Consider the following 15,347-nt stretch of genomic DNA (forward strand, 5'->3'; position numbering starts at 1 on the left):
GGTGTGCAGGCTCAGTAGTTGTGGTGCACGGGCTTAGTTGCTGCACAGCATGTGCGATCTTCCCAGACCAGGGCTCGAACCCATGTCCCCTGCATTGGCAGGCGGATTCTTAACCACTGCACCACCAGGGAAGTCCCACCACTGATCTATCATCTCCATAGTTTTGCCTTTTCCAGAATGTTATATAGTTAAAATCATATATTATGTAGCCTTTTCAGATTGGACTTCTTACATTTAATAATATGCATTTAAAATTACTCCTGGGCTTCCCTGGTGGCGCAGTGGTTGAGAGTCTGCCTGCCGATGCAGGGGACATGGGTTCGTGTCCCGGTCCGGGAAGATCCCACATGCCATGGAGCAGCTGGACCCGTGAGCCATGGCCACTGAGCCTGTGCGTCCGGAGCCTGTGCTCCGCAATGGGAGAGGCCACAACAGTGAGAGGCCCGCGTACCAAAAAAAAAAAAAAAAAAAAAAAGATTACTCCTTACCTGTTTTTGTGCATCTGTTCCTATATCCTGTTTTATTTTGTGTCAAGCAGTACATTTTCATAATTAATTTTTATTTCTCTTTTGAGTTTGTAGTTATATCAGTTTGCATTATTTTTCTTTTGGTTGCTTTAGGGATTACAGTGTGCATCTTTAACTTAGCATGTTTTACTTAGAGATAGTACTGAATTACTTAAGGTAAAATATGTCAACTTGCAACATTGTATTTTCATTTATTGGCTTCCCCATGGTTTGTTTTTTTGTTCACCGTGTGTGTGATATTTATATTTGTAATAAATGGTGTTAGAATGCCTACTTTAAACCAAGGGTCTACAGCCCAGAGGCTAAAAACAGTCTGCTATGTGTTTTTGTACAGATTGTGAGTTTAAAATAGTTATACTTTAAATGTTTGAAAAAGTGCAAAATCAAAATATTTCTGACCTACATAATCAAAATATTTCTCACCTACATAACTTATGAAATTTAAATCTCAGTGTCCATACATGAAGTTTTATTGAAACACAACTTTGCTCATTCATTTTATATACTGTCCATGGTTGCGTTCATACTAAAACAGCAGAAAGTGTTTCAACCCCTGCTTGAAACACTCATGTTTTTTAAATTAGGAAGGAAATGAATATTTATAGTCTTTTATATACAATTTTTCTCAAACTCTTCATTCTTTCCTAAAGACCTTGTTTACCATCTGATGTCATTTTTACCTTCAGCCTGAAAACCTTTCTTTACCATTTTTGATAGTACAGTTTTGCTAGTGATGAATTCTCTCAGATTTCTTCTGAAAGTAGCTTTATGTTGACTTTATTTTCAATAGGTAATTTTGCTCAGTACAGGATTCTTGGTTGATGTTCTCTTTGGCTTTTAGCAGTTTGATTAGGATTTACTGAGTGTGGTTTTCTTTTGTTTTTATCCTTTTGGGGTTCATTAAGCTTTTTCAATATGTAAGTTAAGTTTTGCTTACTTTGAATGTGTTAGGCCATTATTTCCTTAAAAATTATTCAGACCCTTTTTTTCCCCCTATTTTTCTGGGACTCCAATTACACCTCTGTTGGATTACTTTGAAATTGACCCACTGCTCTCTGTGTGTCTATTCATTTTTTCTTTTTCTTTCCTTTTCTATTCAGATTGATTAATTTCTGTTGATCTAGTTATATATAGGCATACCTAATTTTATTCTTTTATTTCACTTTGCAGATATTTCACCTTTTACAAATTGAAGGTTTGTAGCAATGCTGAGTTTAACGCAAGTCTATTGGTGCCATTTTTCCAACAGCATTTGCTCACTTCATTTCTGTCACATTGGCTATTCTTCAGTATTTCAAACTTTTTCGTTATATTTGTTATCGTCTGTGATCAGTGATCTTTGATGTTAGTATTGCAAAAAGATTACAACTCACTAAAAGCTCTGGTGATGATTAGCACATTTTAGCCATAAAGTATTTTTTATTTAAGGCATGTTCATTGTTTTTTAGACATAATGTCATTGCATTTAATAGACTACAGTAGAATGTAAATGTAACTTTTATATGCACTGGGTAACCAAAAAATTCGTGCGACTCACTTTATTGCAATAATCGTTTTATTACAGTGGTCTAGAACTGAATCTGCAATATCTCTGAGGTATTCCTGTATTTACAAGGTTACTGATTGCTCCTTTTTCTATTTCTAGTCTGCTACCTACATAGTGAAATTTTCATTTCAGTTACTGTACTCTAGAATTTTCACTTCATGCTTTTTTAGCAGTTTATGTTTCAAGATTCCATGCCAGGTTTTTCATTACTTCTTTAGATACATTTAGAACAGCTGTTTTGAAGCCTTTGGGGCAAAATCCAATACCTGGGTCCACTAGGAATTAGTTTCCATGAACTTTTTCTGAATATGCGTCATATTCCCTCTCTTCTTTTTCTGTTTTGTTTTGTTTACATGTCTAATTTTTGCTAGAAACCAGAACGTCATGAGTAATATAGTAATCTGAATTCTGTATGTCTTTCTGAGGATTATTTTTTGTTGTTGTTCTAGCAGACGATTAACTTGCTTGGAATCAAACTTCAAACTCTGCCCTCCCTGCCCCTCCACCTCCACCCCAAGTGTGAAGCAGCTGATAGCTAGGTCCCTTAAGCTCCCACCTGCTGCTTTTCACCCTGATCCCATGATGGGAGGTAGATTCCCACTGTGTTCATGTACTTTAGCTCTCAAAGAATTTGGTATATATTTATACTTAGATTTGGGGCCTGACTTTCTACATTCTCTTTCTTTCAGTGTTTCACCCCTTATACATCCTGCTGCTTTTTGTTAACTCCAGCTTCTGACACCTCAGTCCATTAAGGCTTCAGTTTTCTTCTGCTTAAGCTATGAGCAGGTTGTGGAATGCTGTTAATCAAAAATGCAGAAATCTCCAAATCTCACTAGGTACACTTCTGTTTTTCAAAACTCTTTGCTGGTGTCTTTCTGTTTGCTCTTTGCTAAGCCTCCTGTTATCTAACAATTGCTTAGTTTAACTATCAACCTGGAGTTATGGCAGAGTTTATACTCAGATTTGGGGTCTCATTTTTCCTGTAGTTCTCTCACTTCCAGAATTTATCGCTAAATCTCCAGCTCATCTACCAGCCCTCAATTCTGTCCCCTGTCACCTTTGAGGAAGCTCTTCACCTGAAGAGCTATGGGCTTTGCGGTACCTTCATGCAAAAAAGCCACAAACCGGGCTTCCCTGGTGGCACAGTGGTTGAGAGTCCACCTGCCGATGCAGGGGACACGGATTCGTGCCCCGATTCGGGAAGATCCCACATGCCGCGGAGTGGCTGGGCCCGTGAGCCATGGCCACTGAGCCTGTGCGTCTGGAGCCTGTGCTCTGCAACAGGAGAGGCCACAACAGTGAGAGGCCCACGTAATGCAGAAAGAAAAAAAAAAGCCACAAACCTAACAATTCTTACTCATTGCTGCCTTTTAAGGATAAACTCTCCTCCAATTTTTGCTTGACCAATTCACTCTATTATTACTGGATGCCCAAAGTCACTCCCATGCATTTTAAAACTATATTCTTCCTGAATAACACATTAATCTTGAAGAGGAAAAAATTTACCTCCTCAGTGAAGCCTGAAAAATTGTTCTGTCCTTGTAATACATTGTTATCTTGTACATACTTCTGTTACAGTACCCATAACACCTTCTTGTAGATTTGTGTTGACACATACTTTCTTGAAGGTATGTGTTACATGCTTTGAGGTTGTAACTTCTTGTGAACAGGGACAGCATTTTGTATATCTTGGCACCCTAGTAAATGAGTCCAATTTGGGGTTACAAAGTGACTTCACAATAAACATTTTTAGAATGAGTTATTAAATAAATTTGGTGGCAAGTACTTCTACCTTGATTTTTGTTTCCCTTACTATTTAAATCACAAAACAAGAAAAATGGTAGGCATTCTTCTTTACAAGTTTTCATAAGAATGCCACAAAGGAACAGGATCAAAACTAGTCTCCAATTTCTCGTCAATTTATTCTGATCACAGTTCCAAACCATTACAGGGATCAGTGTCATTCAAAGATGTGACTGTGGACTTTAGTCAGGAGGAGTGGCAGCACCTGGATCCTGCTCAGAAGATGCTATACATGGATGTGATGTTGGAAAACTATTGCCACCTCGTTTCTGTGGGTAAGAAAAACTCTCTTTGAAACTTTCAGTAGCATGCATTTCCTTTCAGGGTGCCTAAAATATGTGTGATCTTGATTTCAGGGATAAGAGGTGATGCATTCTTTTTGGTTGACAGAAAGGATTATTGTGTCTTCACTTGCATAGTGCAAGGTGTTAAATTTACTGTTACACAAAGGAGTATCTTAATTTGCAGTACTGAAAATTCACCTTATTGATTTTTCAAAGGTATTGACGCCTAAGCAACTTAATCCAAATCTTCCCTTAATCAGGGTGTCACATGACCAAGCCTGATGTGATCCTCAAGTTGGAACGAGGAGAAGAGCCATGGACATCATTTACAGGTCATACCTGTTTAGGTGAGTTTCTGACTTGCAGGCAGATGAAATCTGTGGAAAATAAATTTAAAGTGGTCTTGTGTTGGGTGACACTTTTGAAATATTTTGGTAGTGTCTTTTTAAAGGTTCCTAACCGTTGAAATGACTATTGTGCCTGCAAAAAAATTAAATCACTTTCAAATGTCACTCTCCCTATATAATAGACTTCCTTAGTTTGCTTGGTGTTATCAAAGATAGTTGCCACTCTTAATCAAAATTAAGCCTTCCTTCTTTTAGATCTTTTTCCTTCCTTCTTATAGATCTTTTTTCTTGATTTGTATCCTTTTTTAGCTTTCTCGGTCCCTTATCTTAGCCATTGAATAGATTTCTTTTAGGCATTTTTAAATCTATCTTTAAGAAAGAAAAAATTCTTGGCTAATATTTCTCTTCTTAGTTGCTTTTTCTTTTCCTTTCTTTTATAGTATTTCAGATTTGTTTGCTATGCTAACTCTAAGTTCCCATTCTCACCAAGAGTCTAGCTATTAATTTTAAAGCTCACTCACCTTGGCCCAGACTGATAATTCCATGGTTACCATTTTCTTCCATTAAACTTTCATGGTTCATTGTTATATGGCTGATCATCTTTCCTGAAATCATCCCTTGGTTTGGGTAAAACACTGAATCATTCTTATCCTGATTCTCTAAGTGATCATTTATTTCCAACTTACTCTGTTTTTTTTTACCACTCTGGCCATATTGACTGGAACAGTGCCTCATACATAATAGTCACAGAACTTTTTTTTTTTAAGGTATATTGTTTCATTGGACTCTCAGTCTTATTTCTCTAATTTGTCCTCAAGAGATCTACCTTTCAATTATATTAGTCTCATCCACTCTCAGAACTTAAGCTCCTCGTTTTATGTGGAGAACCTCTAATACCAACATACTCGGCACAGTCCTCCCACCTTCACTCCAGTCCTTCACAAGTTCTGCACTATGATGCCTCACCCCTTTTGTGACAATAAGTTAAAAATGAAAATCACCAACTTTCCTAGCTCTTAAATTCATTCCCATTTAACTCTTTCCAAATTATTTTATTACTGCCTTGATACCAGCTTGATTGTCTCTGTCATAATCTCTTGTGGATCTCTTCACAATTTGTGTTTATCAGCCCGTGAAATATATTTACATCCTCCCATATTTTCATTTTTTACTCACATCATACAAAATGACGACTACCTTATTTAATGTCTTGCATATGGTAATTACAATTTGTTTTTGCTATAATTTTTGTCCTAATTTTTTCAATTTATATTGTTAACTTTCCTGACAAGCTATATCATCACTTGTTCCCCACTACTTATTATTATAGGAAATTGAAATTCTCCTTCATACAAGGACTACTATAATAAGCCCTCATCTGGTCTTTTCAACTTTATTTCTCTCTTTTGTGGAAAATGCTTGCTAATTTCCACTTTATCTAGTCTCCTAAATGTTCTCTATACATGTAGGGTCTGTCATGATGTCTGTACTTTTCATTGTGTTCACCCTTCTGTATAGTGTATATCTTTGAAGTCTTGAGATTTCTTCTCCTTTCTATTCCTTGACTACTCCCCAACATATCCACCTTTCCTTTTCCTGAATTTCCATGCTGCTTACTAACTGTAATACACACAGCTCTTGGATGTTATATAATTTGATACTTGATTGTACATTGTTTATGCTTAAGGATTCTTTCAAAGATAAGATCCTCTGTATCTTCTTTGCCATAGTATACAACATTTTAAGTAGTCAGTAGTTGCTTCATTTTCTGTTTATGGAGCTGTACAGGGGAGATCTCTTTTTCCTCTATTCATAAAGTATGTACTGATAAGTCCTTTCAGAAGTACTTGCTCAGGCCATGGTTCTGTACATTCTGATTCAAATGGTTGGATTCTAACAAACACTACCTATCTATGATATGCAGTGTTAATGTAAACTCAGAAGAGTACAAAGGCGATAACCAATAAAGTATTCCTTTATGAGAAAGGATTACTGTCAAAGTCTGCATTTTTCATGAAATATTTATGACACAGTGTAAGCTTGTAAAAAGATTTGTTAAAATTTTTTTTCTAGACCATAATTATTTTCAAGTTATAAAGAAGTAATGAATAAAGTGGTGGTGGGATATATGTGAAGGGTTTTGATATCATGGAGTAGTAACATTTTCTTGAAGATTATCTAAATATGATTAGAAATAAGACTGGAAGGCAAGTCAACTGATTAAAAGAACATGAGCAAAAGCATGTGATTAGGGATAAGGGAGGTATTTATAGGGCAGTAAATATTAGGCTTTGATTGTTATGGGTGAAATTATTCAGATATGTGGACAACGCTGAAAACTTGTTTGAATATAAAAAGTAAGTCTAGGTAATGTAAAGTTTTGTTTACAGGAGAAATTCCTTGTGTGTTAGTATTGTGGGCAATGGACTCAAGGAAGAAATAGACTTTTGAACCTAGATTTAACATTGTTTCACTAGATGTGGATGATTGCAAAGCAAAAGAGTCAAATATAGTTCTAAATTTATAAGAGAAATAAAGGTTAAGATTAATGAGTGATTTAGAACCAGAGTGAACAATCTTTCTGGTCCCCCATATGGAAAACTGGAGTTAAGAATGTTACCGTATTGGGGAAAGACTTGAATCTTCCTTTAAACCTCTAAGTTAGCACTTAAAAAGAAGAATAGTTATAATTAATGATCATGAGTTTTGTTATTGAACAATTCTGAAAGAAAATAATAACAACAGCAACCTGAATACACTAGTGAACATACCCCTAGTCTGTTTTAAAGTTCCTGTTGGAAGTGTTTTCCTAGTATTTCCCTCACAAGAAAAAATGATCCCCAGCTATATAGAGGATTATAAACACTAGGAAAATAGTTGATGCTTAGAAAGATTCATTGGTGGGTGTGTGGAAAGAGGGTGGTGGAACAACTGGAAGTATTTTACCTTACAGTCTAGGGATGAATATTTAAAAGTATAGGCTCAGGGGGATTCCCTGGTGATCCAGTGGTTAGGAATCCACACTTCCGCTGCAGGGGGCATGGGTTCAGTCCCTGGTCAGGGAACTAAGATCCCACATGCCACGTGGTGTGGCATAAAAAAATAAAAGTATAGGCTCTGATCTGTGTCCTCCAAATGCCTTCCTCTAAAATTTTCCCTGAACAAACTTTTCTGCTAATTTTTCTTGTTCATCCTACTTAAATCTTAATGCTCTTGAAAGGTTCACTTCATTGCCTCTGAATCCACCTATCCAAGCATGAATTCCTCTTCCACTATTCTTTTGTCTCTTCTCCTTACTGCTTCGTGTGTTTGTTTCACTTTCTGTATGAAGTTCTGGTGCAAAATGCAAATGTTACTAGTGTTCATTACTTATTTTTCATCTTTTTCCACACTGAGGCAGAGTTTTTAATTTAGGTTCCATGTCTTTTCCCAGGCAAGGAATAATTTGTCCTTGGTCTTTTTTGGCCTCATGTACTAGACCCTATTACAATTCCTTTCAATAGCAAATATGTGAAGATTCACAAGTTGTTAATTATATTCTTTCCTAGAACAAAAGTGGAAAGCTGAAGACTTTTTAGTGAAATTCAAGGAACAACAAGATAAATTTTCTAGATCAGTTGTATTAATCAACCACAGAAAACTGATTAAGGAGAACAGTAGTGCATATGAAAAGACATTTACTTTAAGCAAAAACCCTATTAATTCAAAAAACCTACCTCCTGAATATGACACTCATGGAAAGATTTTTAAAAATGTTTCAGAATTAATCATCAGTAATCTAAGTCCTACAAGAAAGAGACTTAGTGAGCATAATGGATATGGGAAATCACTCCTCAATACTAAGCCAGAGACAGCTCACTCTGGAGGCAAATCCCATAATCAGTGTGGTAGGACTGTCAGTCATAATGAAATGATTATGCAATATCATGAGATAGAAACTTCAGCACAGTCATTTGGATATAATGACTGTGAGAAATCCTTCCTTAAAAAAGGAGGCCTAATTACACATAATAGAGCTTACAGAAGGGAAAAACCATCTGAATATAATAAAAGGAGAAGAACAACCAATATTGAAAAAAAGCATATATGCACTGAATGTGGGAAGTCCTTCTGCAGGAAATCAGTATTGATTCTGCATCAGGGAATTCACACAGAGGAAAAACCCTACCAATGTCATCAATGTGGAAATTCATTTAGAAGGAAATCATATCTCATTGATCATCAGAGAACTCACACTGGAGAGAAACCCTTTGTTTGTAATGAATGTGGTAAGTCCTTCCGCCTAAAGACAGCCCTCACTGATCATCAGAGAACACATACAGGGGAGAAATCATATGAATGTCCACAATGTAGGAATGCCTTCAGATTGAAGTCACACCTCATTCGTCATCAGAGAACTCACACAGGAGAGAAACCATATGAGTGTAATGACTGTGGGAAGTCTTTCCGCCAGAAGACAACACTCTCCCTACATCAGAGAATTCATACAGGAGAGAAACCCTATATTTGTAAAGAATGTGGGAAGTCCTTTCACCAGAAGGCAAATCTTACTGTACATCAGAGAACTCATACAGGGGAAAAGCCCTATATTTGTAATGAATGTGGGAAATCCTTCTCTCAGAAGACAACCCTCGCTCTTCATGAGAAGACTCATAATGAAGAGAAACCTTATATTTGTAATGAGTGTGGAAAATCCTTCCGCCAGAAGACAACCCTTGTGGCACATCAGAGAACACATACAGGGGAAAAATCCTATGAATGTCCTCACTGTGGGAAGGCTTTTAGAATGAAGTCGTACCTCATTGATCATCACAGAACTCACACAGGAGAGAAACCATATGAATGTAATGAATGTGGGAAATCCTTCAGTCAGAAGACAAATCTCAATCTACATCAGAGAATTCATACAGGAGAGAAGCCCTATATTTGTAATGAGTGTGGGAAGTCTTTTCGCCAGAAAGCAACCCTCACTGTACATCAGAAAATACATACAGGGCAGAAATCCTATGAATGCCCTCAGTGTGGGAAAGCCTTTAGCAGGAAGTCATATCTCATTCATCATCAAAGAACTCATACAGGAGAGAAACCATACAAGTGTAATGAATGTGGGAAGTGCTTCCGCCAGAAGACAAATCTCATTGTACATCAGAGAACTCATACAGGGGAGAAGCCTTATATTTGTGATGAGTGTGGTAAGTCCTTCAGTTATAAGAGAAACCTTATTGTCCATCAAAGAATTCACAAGGGAGAAAACATGGTAATGCAGTAATAAATGATGTGATTTCTTTGTGAAGCCTTTCTAAGTTATTGTAAAACTTTAGTTTTTTAAAAAAGCATGCTTAACATGTGAATAAGGTAATTTTAATCACAAATGTAATAATAATTATTAACTTAATGTACTATACCACATAACTATTTATCTACTGTTTACTAGCATATGAAATGGATATGATCATTGATATTGAACTCTTATCAGCAATGAAGCTAATTTTTTACGTTTTCAAGTTCTCCTGCTGACTCAGTTTATTTTTTTAATTCTTATATAATACATGCAGAAGCAAGATACAAAGTGGTTTTAAGTATCAGTCTCCATAAGAGGAAGAAATTATGAAGTATATTTCTCATTGCACTCTGCGGAATAAAAGTTAGTTGTTACTTCCCCAAAGATTACCACTTCTCTGGCTTTTAACATGAAATAGTTTTTGCATGTCTTTAAACTTTATATTTTATTATACATTACAAATTTTTTGTCTTGTTTCACTCAACATATTAAAGATTCATACATTATTGCATGTGGCAGTAGTGTATTCATTTTCATTCTGTATACTCTTCCATTTTAAGAATATACTGCTATTTATCCTCTTGATGGATATTTGTATTTTTTATAATTTTGTGTTGTAATAAAAATACTACTATAAATATTCTTGTATATGTGTGTGTGTGTATTTCTGTTGATTTTATATGAAGACTGGGATTACTCAGTCCCAGGGTGTACGTAAAGTTTTTTCAGTTATGTTAGATACTGCCAAACATCTCTCAGACCTTTCTCAATGTGAGATGATTCAATTTGGAGAGTAACAGCTCTGTAATTCAAGTGGAGAAATGTCATTCAACTGGAGAATTCCTGCTAAAAAGAAATCCTTATAATGTTATAATTGTGAGAAGGCTGTTAGTCATGAATATATGAATGTAATAAATGTAGAAAGACCTTAGCTGTGGCTTAAACCTTACACAAAATCAGAGAATTCATATTGGAGGGCATCCTACAGTTGTCGTGATTATAGGGGTACTTTTAGCAATAGCTTATGTCTTTCACCATCAAAGAATTTATACTAAAGAAAGGTTAAGAAGGAACATAGATGAATAAAATTTGGGAGTATAGGAGTCTATTCCCTTTAATAGAATTATGAAAAATATATATAAGTAAGCCTATGTATAATATAATAAGCCTATGTAAAGTAAGCCTTTTATACCTTGATTTATCTCACAGGAAATGTGGGTCTCGAAAATCCCAAATGAAAAATCACTGGAGATTTTGATGTGTGAGAGTTGGAAATCTAAGATAATACCATCTATAGCATCTTTTCTGTGAAAATAGTAAGCTCAACAGCAATTTGAACAGTGTTACTAAAGGCCCTTCTTGAGGGGGATTATTCATAACCAATATTCATAACCATACATGAAGTTATTGTAATAAAATTCAGTAGAAATTTAAATAAACTGTTTTTCCCCCCAATTCAGTAGAACTGTAAACTGTATCTAAGTAAGTAGGAAAATAATTGATAGTTCAAGTATCTTACATTAAAAATGTACATACAACAGGCCATCTGGCCTATAGAAAGGGGCACCACCTGCCAGTGGATTGTAAATGGAAACATGCTTGTCATTCCAGGTCTTGCAGATGATTTCAGAGCAGAAAAAGAACAGTGGGTGATGAAGCAAATCAGACATGAAAAAAATTTAGACTTGAAAGGGACGTACAATAAAAGATAAAATGCCATGTCTGACTGGACAGAACTTTGAGAAATATAGCCTTAACTAATAGTTATTATTTATGTTTAGAGTTTTTTTTTTTCTAGTGTGTAGGCAGGATGAACATATTAGAATAAAATACCTACAACAAGTAAGATTACAGGATCTATATTCAGAGTTATGAGAACCTAGAAATTATTTCATTTGAATAAATCTGTGTTTGTAGATGAGTAAAAATATATGCTAACGATGACGACTACCAAAAGAACTGCATTCACAACCAAGGATGCAAGCCTACCTCTTTTTCCTGAGTATGTAGTGAGTTGGAAGCAAAACCCTCCACCAGCAAAAAGATTTTTGACTCACTGAAGGCTAGGATGATGGTTAGCATTTTTTAGCAATAAAATATTTTAAAATTAAGGTATGTACATTGCTTTTTTTAGACAATGCTATTGCACACTTACTGTAGACTACAGTATAGTATAAACATAACTTTTATAGTATAAACATGACATACTGGGAAACCACAAAATGCATGTGACTCGCTTTATTGTGATATTTGCTTTACTGTGGTGGTCTGGAGCCAAACCCACAATATATATGTGTATTATATATGTATATTAAGGCCACGTTATGACGGACAACATATAGTTGGGGTTTTTAAGAAATTCCAGTTGGACAATGTCTTAATACTGGTTTTAAACCATTTGCATTTAATGTATATATACTGATATCGTTGGGCTTTAGCTCTAACATTCTTTCCTGTATCTCCCCTCTATTTTTAATTCCTCTGTTTCCCTTTCTTGCTCTCTTTTTCATTTGAATATATTTTATTATTCCATTTTAATTTATCTATTTAGCTTTTTACTATTTCTTTGTTTATTTTCTTTAGTGGTTCCTCTGGGGATTATAATACACATAATATATATAATTCACAATATACTTTGAGTTAACATTTTAGTACTGCATGTTGAATATGGAAACATTACCACCATATTTGTCCCTTTTAGCCTTCCCTCTTTATATTATGATTATCATATTTACTATATCTACATCCATTACAAACTTCATCAGAAAGTGTTATATTCCTTGCTTTTTATCACAGTAAATTTTTAAATTATTTTTAAAAACCAATAATTTTATTATTTATTCAGCAATTTGCCATTTCTGTTGCTCTTTACTTATTTCTGAAGTTTCAGGTTTTTCTTTGATATCATTTCCCTTGCATCTAAAGAGCTTCATGTAGCATTTCTTTTACAGCAAGCCTGCAAGTAACAAATCCTCTTTGTTTCCCTTTACCTAAGAATATCTTTTATTTACCCTTCATTCCTGATAATTTTCACTGGATAAAGTTTGGGGTTGACATGTCTTTCCTTAAAGCACTTAAAAAATGTTGTTGCACTATCCTTTGGCCTTCATACTTTCTAATGGGAATTAAGGGATTGTTCTCCTATATGTAATGCATCAATGTTCTCTGGAAGCTTTTGAGATTTTTTTCTTTGATTTTCAGCAGTTTGGTTATGATGTGTCTCAGCAAAGGTTTCTTTTAGTTTATCCTTTTTGTGGTATGCTATATTTCTTGAATCTGTAATTTTAAGGTCTTTTACCAAACTCGGTAGGTTTTCAACCATTGATTCTTTAAATACTTTTTTCTTCCTGGCACTCCATTTTGTTGCTGAGCCCATCAAGTAAGTTCTAATTTTCACTTTTTCAGTTCTAAAATTTCCTTTTATACATCCGAGAATTATATAATAAAAATTTTAAATGTTTAATTTCCTTTTGGTTCTTTTTTTATAGCTTCTGTTTCTCTGCTTAGATATTCACTCAAGAGTTCACCTTTACATCTTGGAACATGGTTTTAATTCTAATGTGGATCATGTCAGTATTAGTGTCTTTTTCTTTTCCATTGTGAGTTTTAAAATTGTCCTGTTTGTATGTGGAGTACATTTTTATTGTTTCCTAGACATTTTGAATAATTTGATTCTCTGAGTCTAGTTTAAATCCTATGAGAAACATAATTTAGGTTTGTTTGTCTTAGCAGGCAGTTTATTTAGATTCAATATGCAAGTTCCAAACTACTTTCTGTGCCCTGGGGTTCCAATGTCATTTCAGTTTTCAAAGAATTTGAAAATTGGAATTCAGTGTGCATTATCTTTTATGTGCTTCACCCAGTACCCACTCTGAGACCTGGTTGATGGTCCACCTGGTTCAGTTCTCAAGGCCTTTGGTATGCTGCCTAGTGTCAGATCTACACATGTGCACCCTCGAGTTCATATAATACTTTAAGGGATCCCTAACTTGAGTTGCTCCTCTCCCCTATCTCACTAGAACTCTTTAGTTCCCAGAGGACAACTTCCTGGATCTAGTTAGAGCAACAGGGCTTTATTTAGCCTTCCCATTCTGCTGTGGCCTTCCCACAGCTAGGGCTTCTTCCAGTGCCAATGAGTGAGAGAATAAAGAGGAAAAAAGCAATGGGATTTCCTCCACCTTCTTTAGAACAGACTTCCACTAGTAAGATAGGATTCCCTTTCCTCAGGGTTTAAGTATTTGCTGGCAGCTGCTGCTACCACCACCTACCCAATCCAGGACTGCAGCTTTCAGGACTAGTGTTTGCCTGCAGTGAGACCAGAAAGAAAAGAAAAACAACATGGATTTCTTCTACCTTCTCTGCTCCACAAAAACCCCTTCTCCCACTCTTCCAACTATAGAGAGTTTCTTATGGAGCTCTTTCCATCCAAGTTTGGCTCACAGTTTTGGGATTCAGGTTGTTTCAGTTCAGACCAGCACACCACCAGATCAAACTTCCAACTTCTTGTTTCCTTCTCAGTCTGTCTGCTAACATTTACTTTTCAGTTTTCTCAGCTGCCTCATCCATTCTGTCTATGATTTTAGTTGTGTTCAGTGGGAGAGGCAGGGTGGAACATGCTAACTCTCTTAACTGGTACTGCTGCTGCTTTTTTTTTTTTCCTTTTAAATTCTTGAGTTTGGATGCATCTTGCTTAAAGAGCTGGAAATAGAGTGCAATCATGTGGTACGATTATGTCAAATTCTGAATGGTGACTGATAGGCAAAACAAAAGTTCTGCCTCTCAAGTCATGATTTCCTCCGTGTTTGGTTTCATTTTGTTAATATTTTCCTTAGAATATTTGCATTAATATTCATAAGCTCATTTAGATCTTTTAGAAACTATCTTGATCCAGTGTTTAGACTTCTAGTATGAGCTTGTAAAATTCTTTTAGAGATTATCCGTAGTTTTTACCTGATATTTAAGTATTGTTTTGTGTGTGTGTGTGTGTGTGTGGTACATGGGCCTCTCACTGTTGTGGCCTCTCCCGTTGCGGAGCACAGGCTCCAGACGTGCAGGCTTAGCAGCCATGGCTCACGGGCCCAGCTGCTCCGCAGCATATGGGATCTTCCCGGGCCGGGACACAAACCCGTGTCCCCTGCATTGGCAGGCAGACTCTCAACCACTGCGCCACCAGGGAAGCCCTAAATATTGTTTTAAAGAGAGGTTTTGGACCAGATTTTCATTTTCCTGCTATGTGTATTGGACTATGCAGATTTCTACCTCATCTTGAGTCAATTTTAAAGAAAATACTTTCTGTATATAATATTACTGATATTTTTAAACTCTTCCTAAGTATATGTGTGCTACCTTATTAGTGCTGTCATATTTCTCACCTTTACATTGATCAAATTTATAAGTCTAGTTTAGATCAGTGTTTTTTCCACAAAAATAAATTAAGGAGGTTTTATTGCTTCTTCCACTGATTTCCAATTTTAGCTGTACGAACTGTTTTCTTCTGTAGTTAGGTTAATTTGTTCTTTTTCTGGTTTCTTAGGTTTGATTACATCATCAGTTTTA

At 35.7% G+C, this 15,347-nt stretch overlaps 1 protein-coding gene across 5 annotated transcripts in view; it reads left to right on the top strand.

Annotated features, from left to right (window-relative positions):
- ZNF567 (zinc finger protein 567) overlaps window positions 1-10,366 on the top strand; it is a 29,795-nt gene extending 19,429 nt beyond the window's left edge. For 4 of the 5 annotated variants that reach the window (XM_060288763.2, XM_060288762.2, XM_060288764.2 and 1 more), the window contains 3 exons: window positions 4,028-4,154; window positions 4,424-4,510; window positions 8,059-10,366. In XM_060288763.2, coding sequence (XP_060144746.1) covers window positions 4,028-4,154; window positions 4,424-4,510; window positions 8,059-9,779 — 1,935 coding nt within the window. In that variant the 3' untranslated portion in view covers window positions 9,780-10,366. Of the gene's footprint in view, window positions 1-2,762; window positions 2,913-4,027; window positions 4,155-4,423; window positions 4,511-8,058 lie in introns of all 5 variants that reach the window. The other variant, XM_060288765.2, reaches the window with a different exon arrangement.
- Window positions 10,367-15,347: the final 4,981 nt, after the last annotated feature.

Source organism: Globicephala melas, chromosome 19 (genome assembly GCF_963455315.2).
Source record: "Globicephala melas chromosome 19, mGloMel1.2, whole genome shotgun sequence".
Lineage (NCBI taxonomy): Eukaryota > Metazoa > Chordata > Mammalia > Artiodactyla > Delphinidae > Globicephala > Globicephala melas.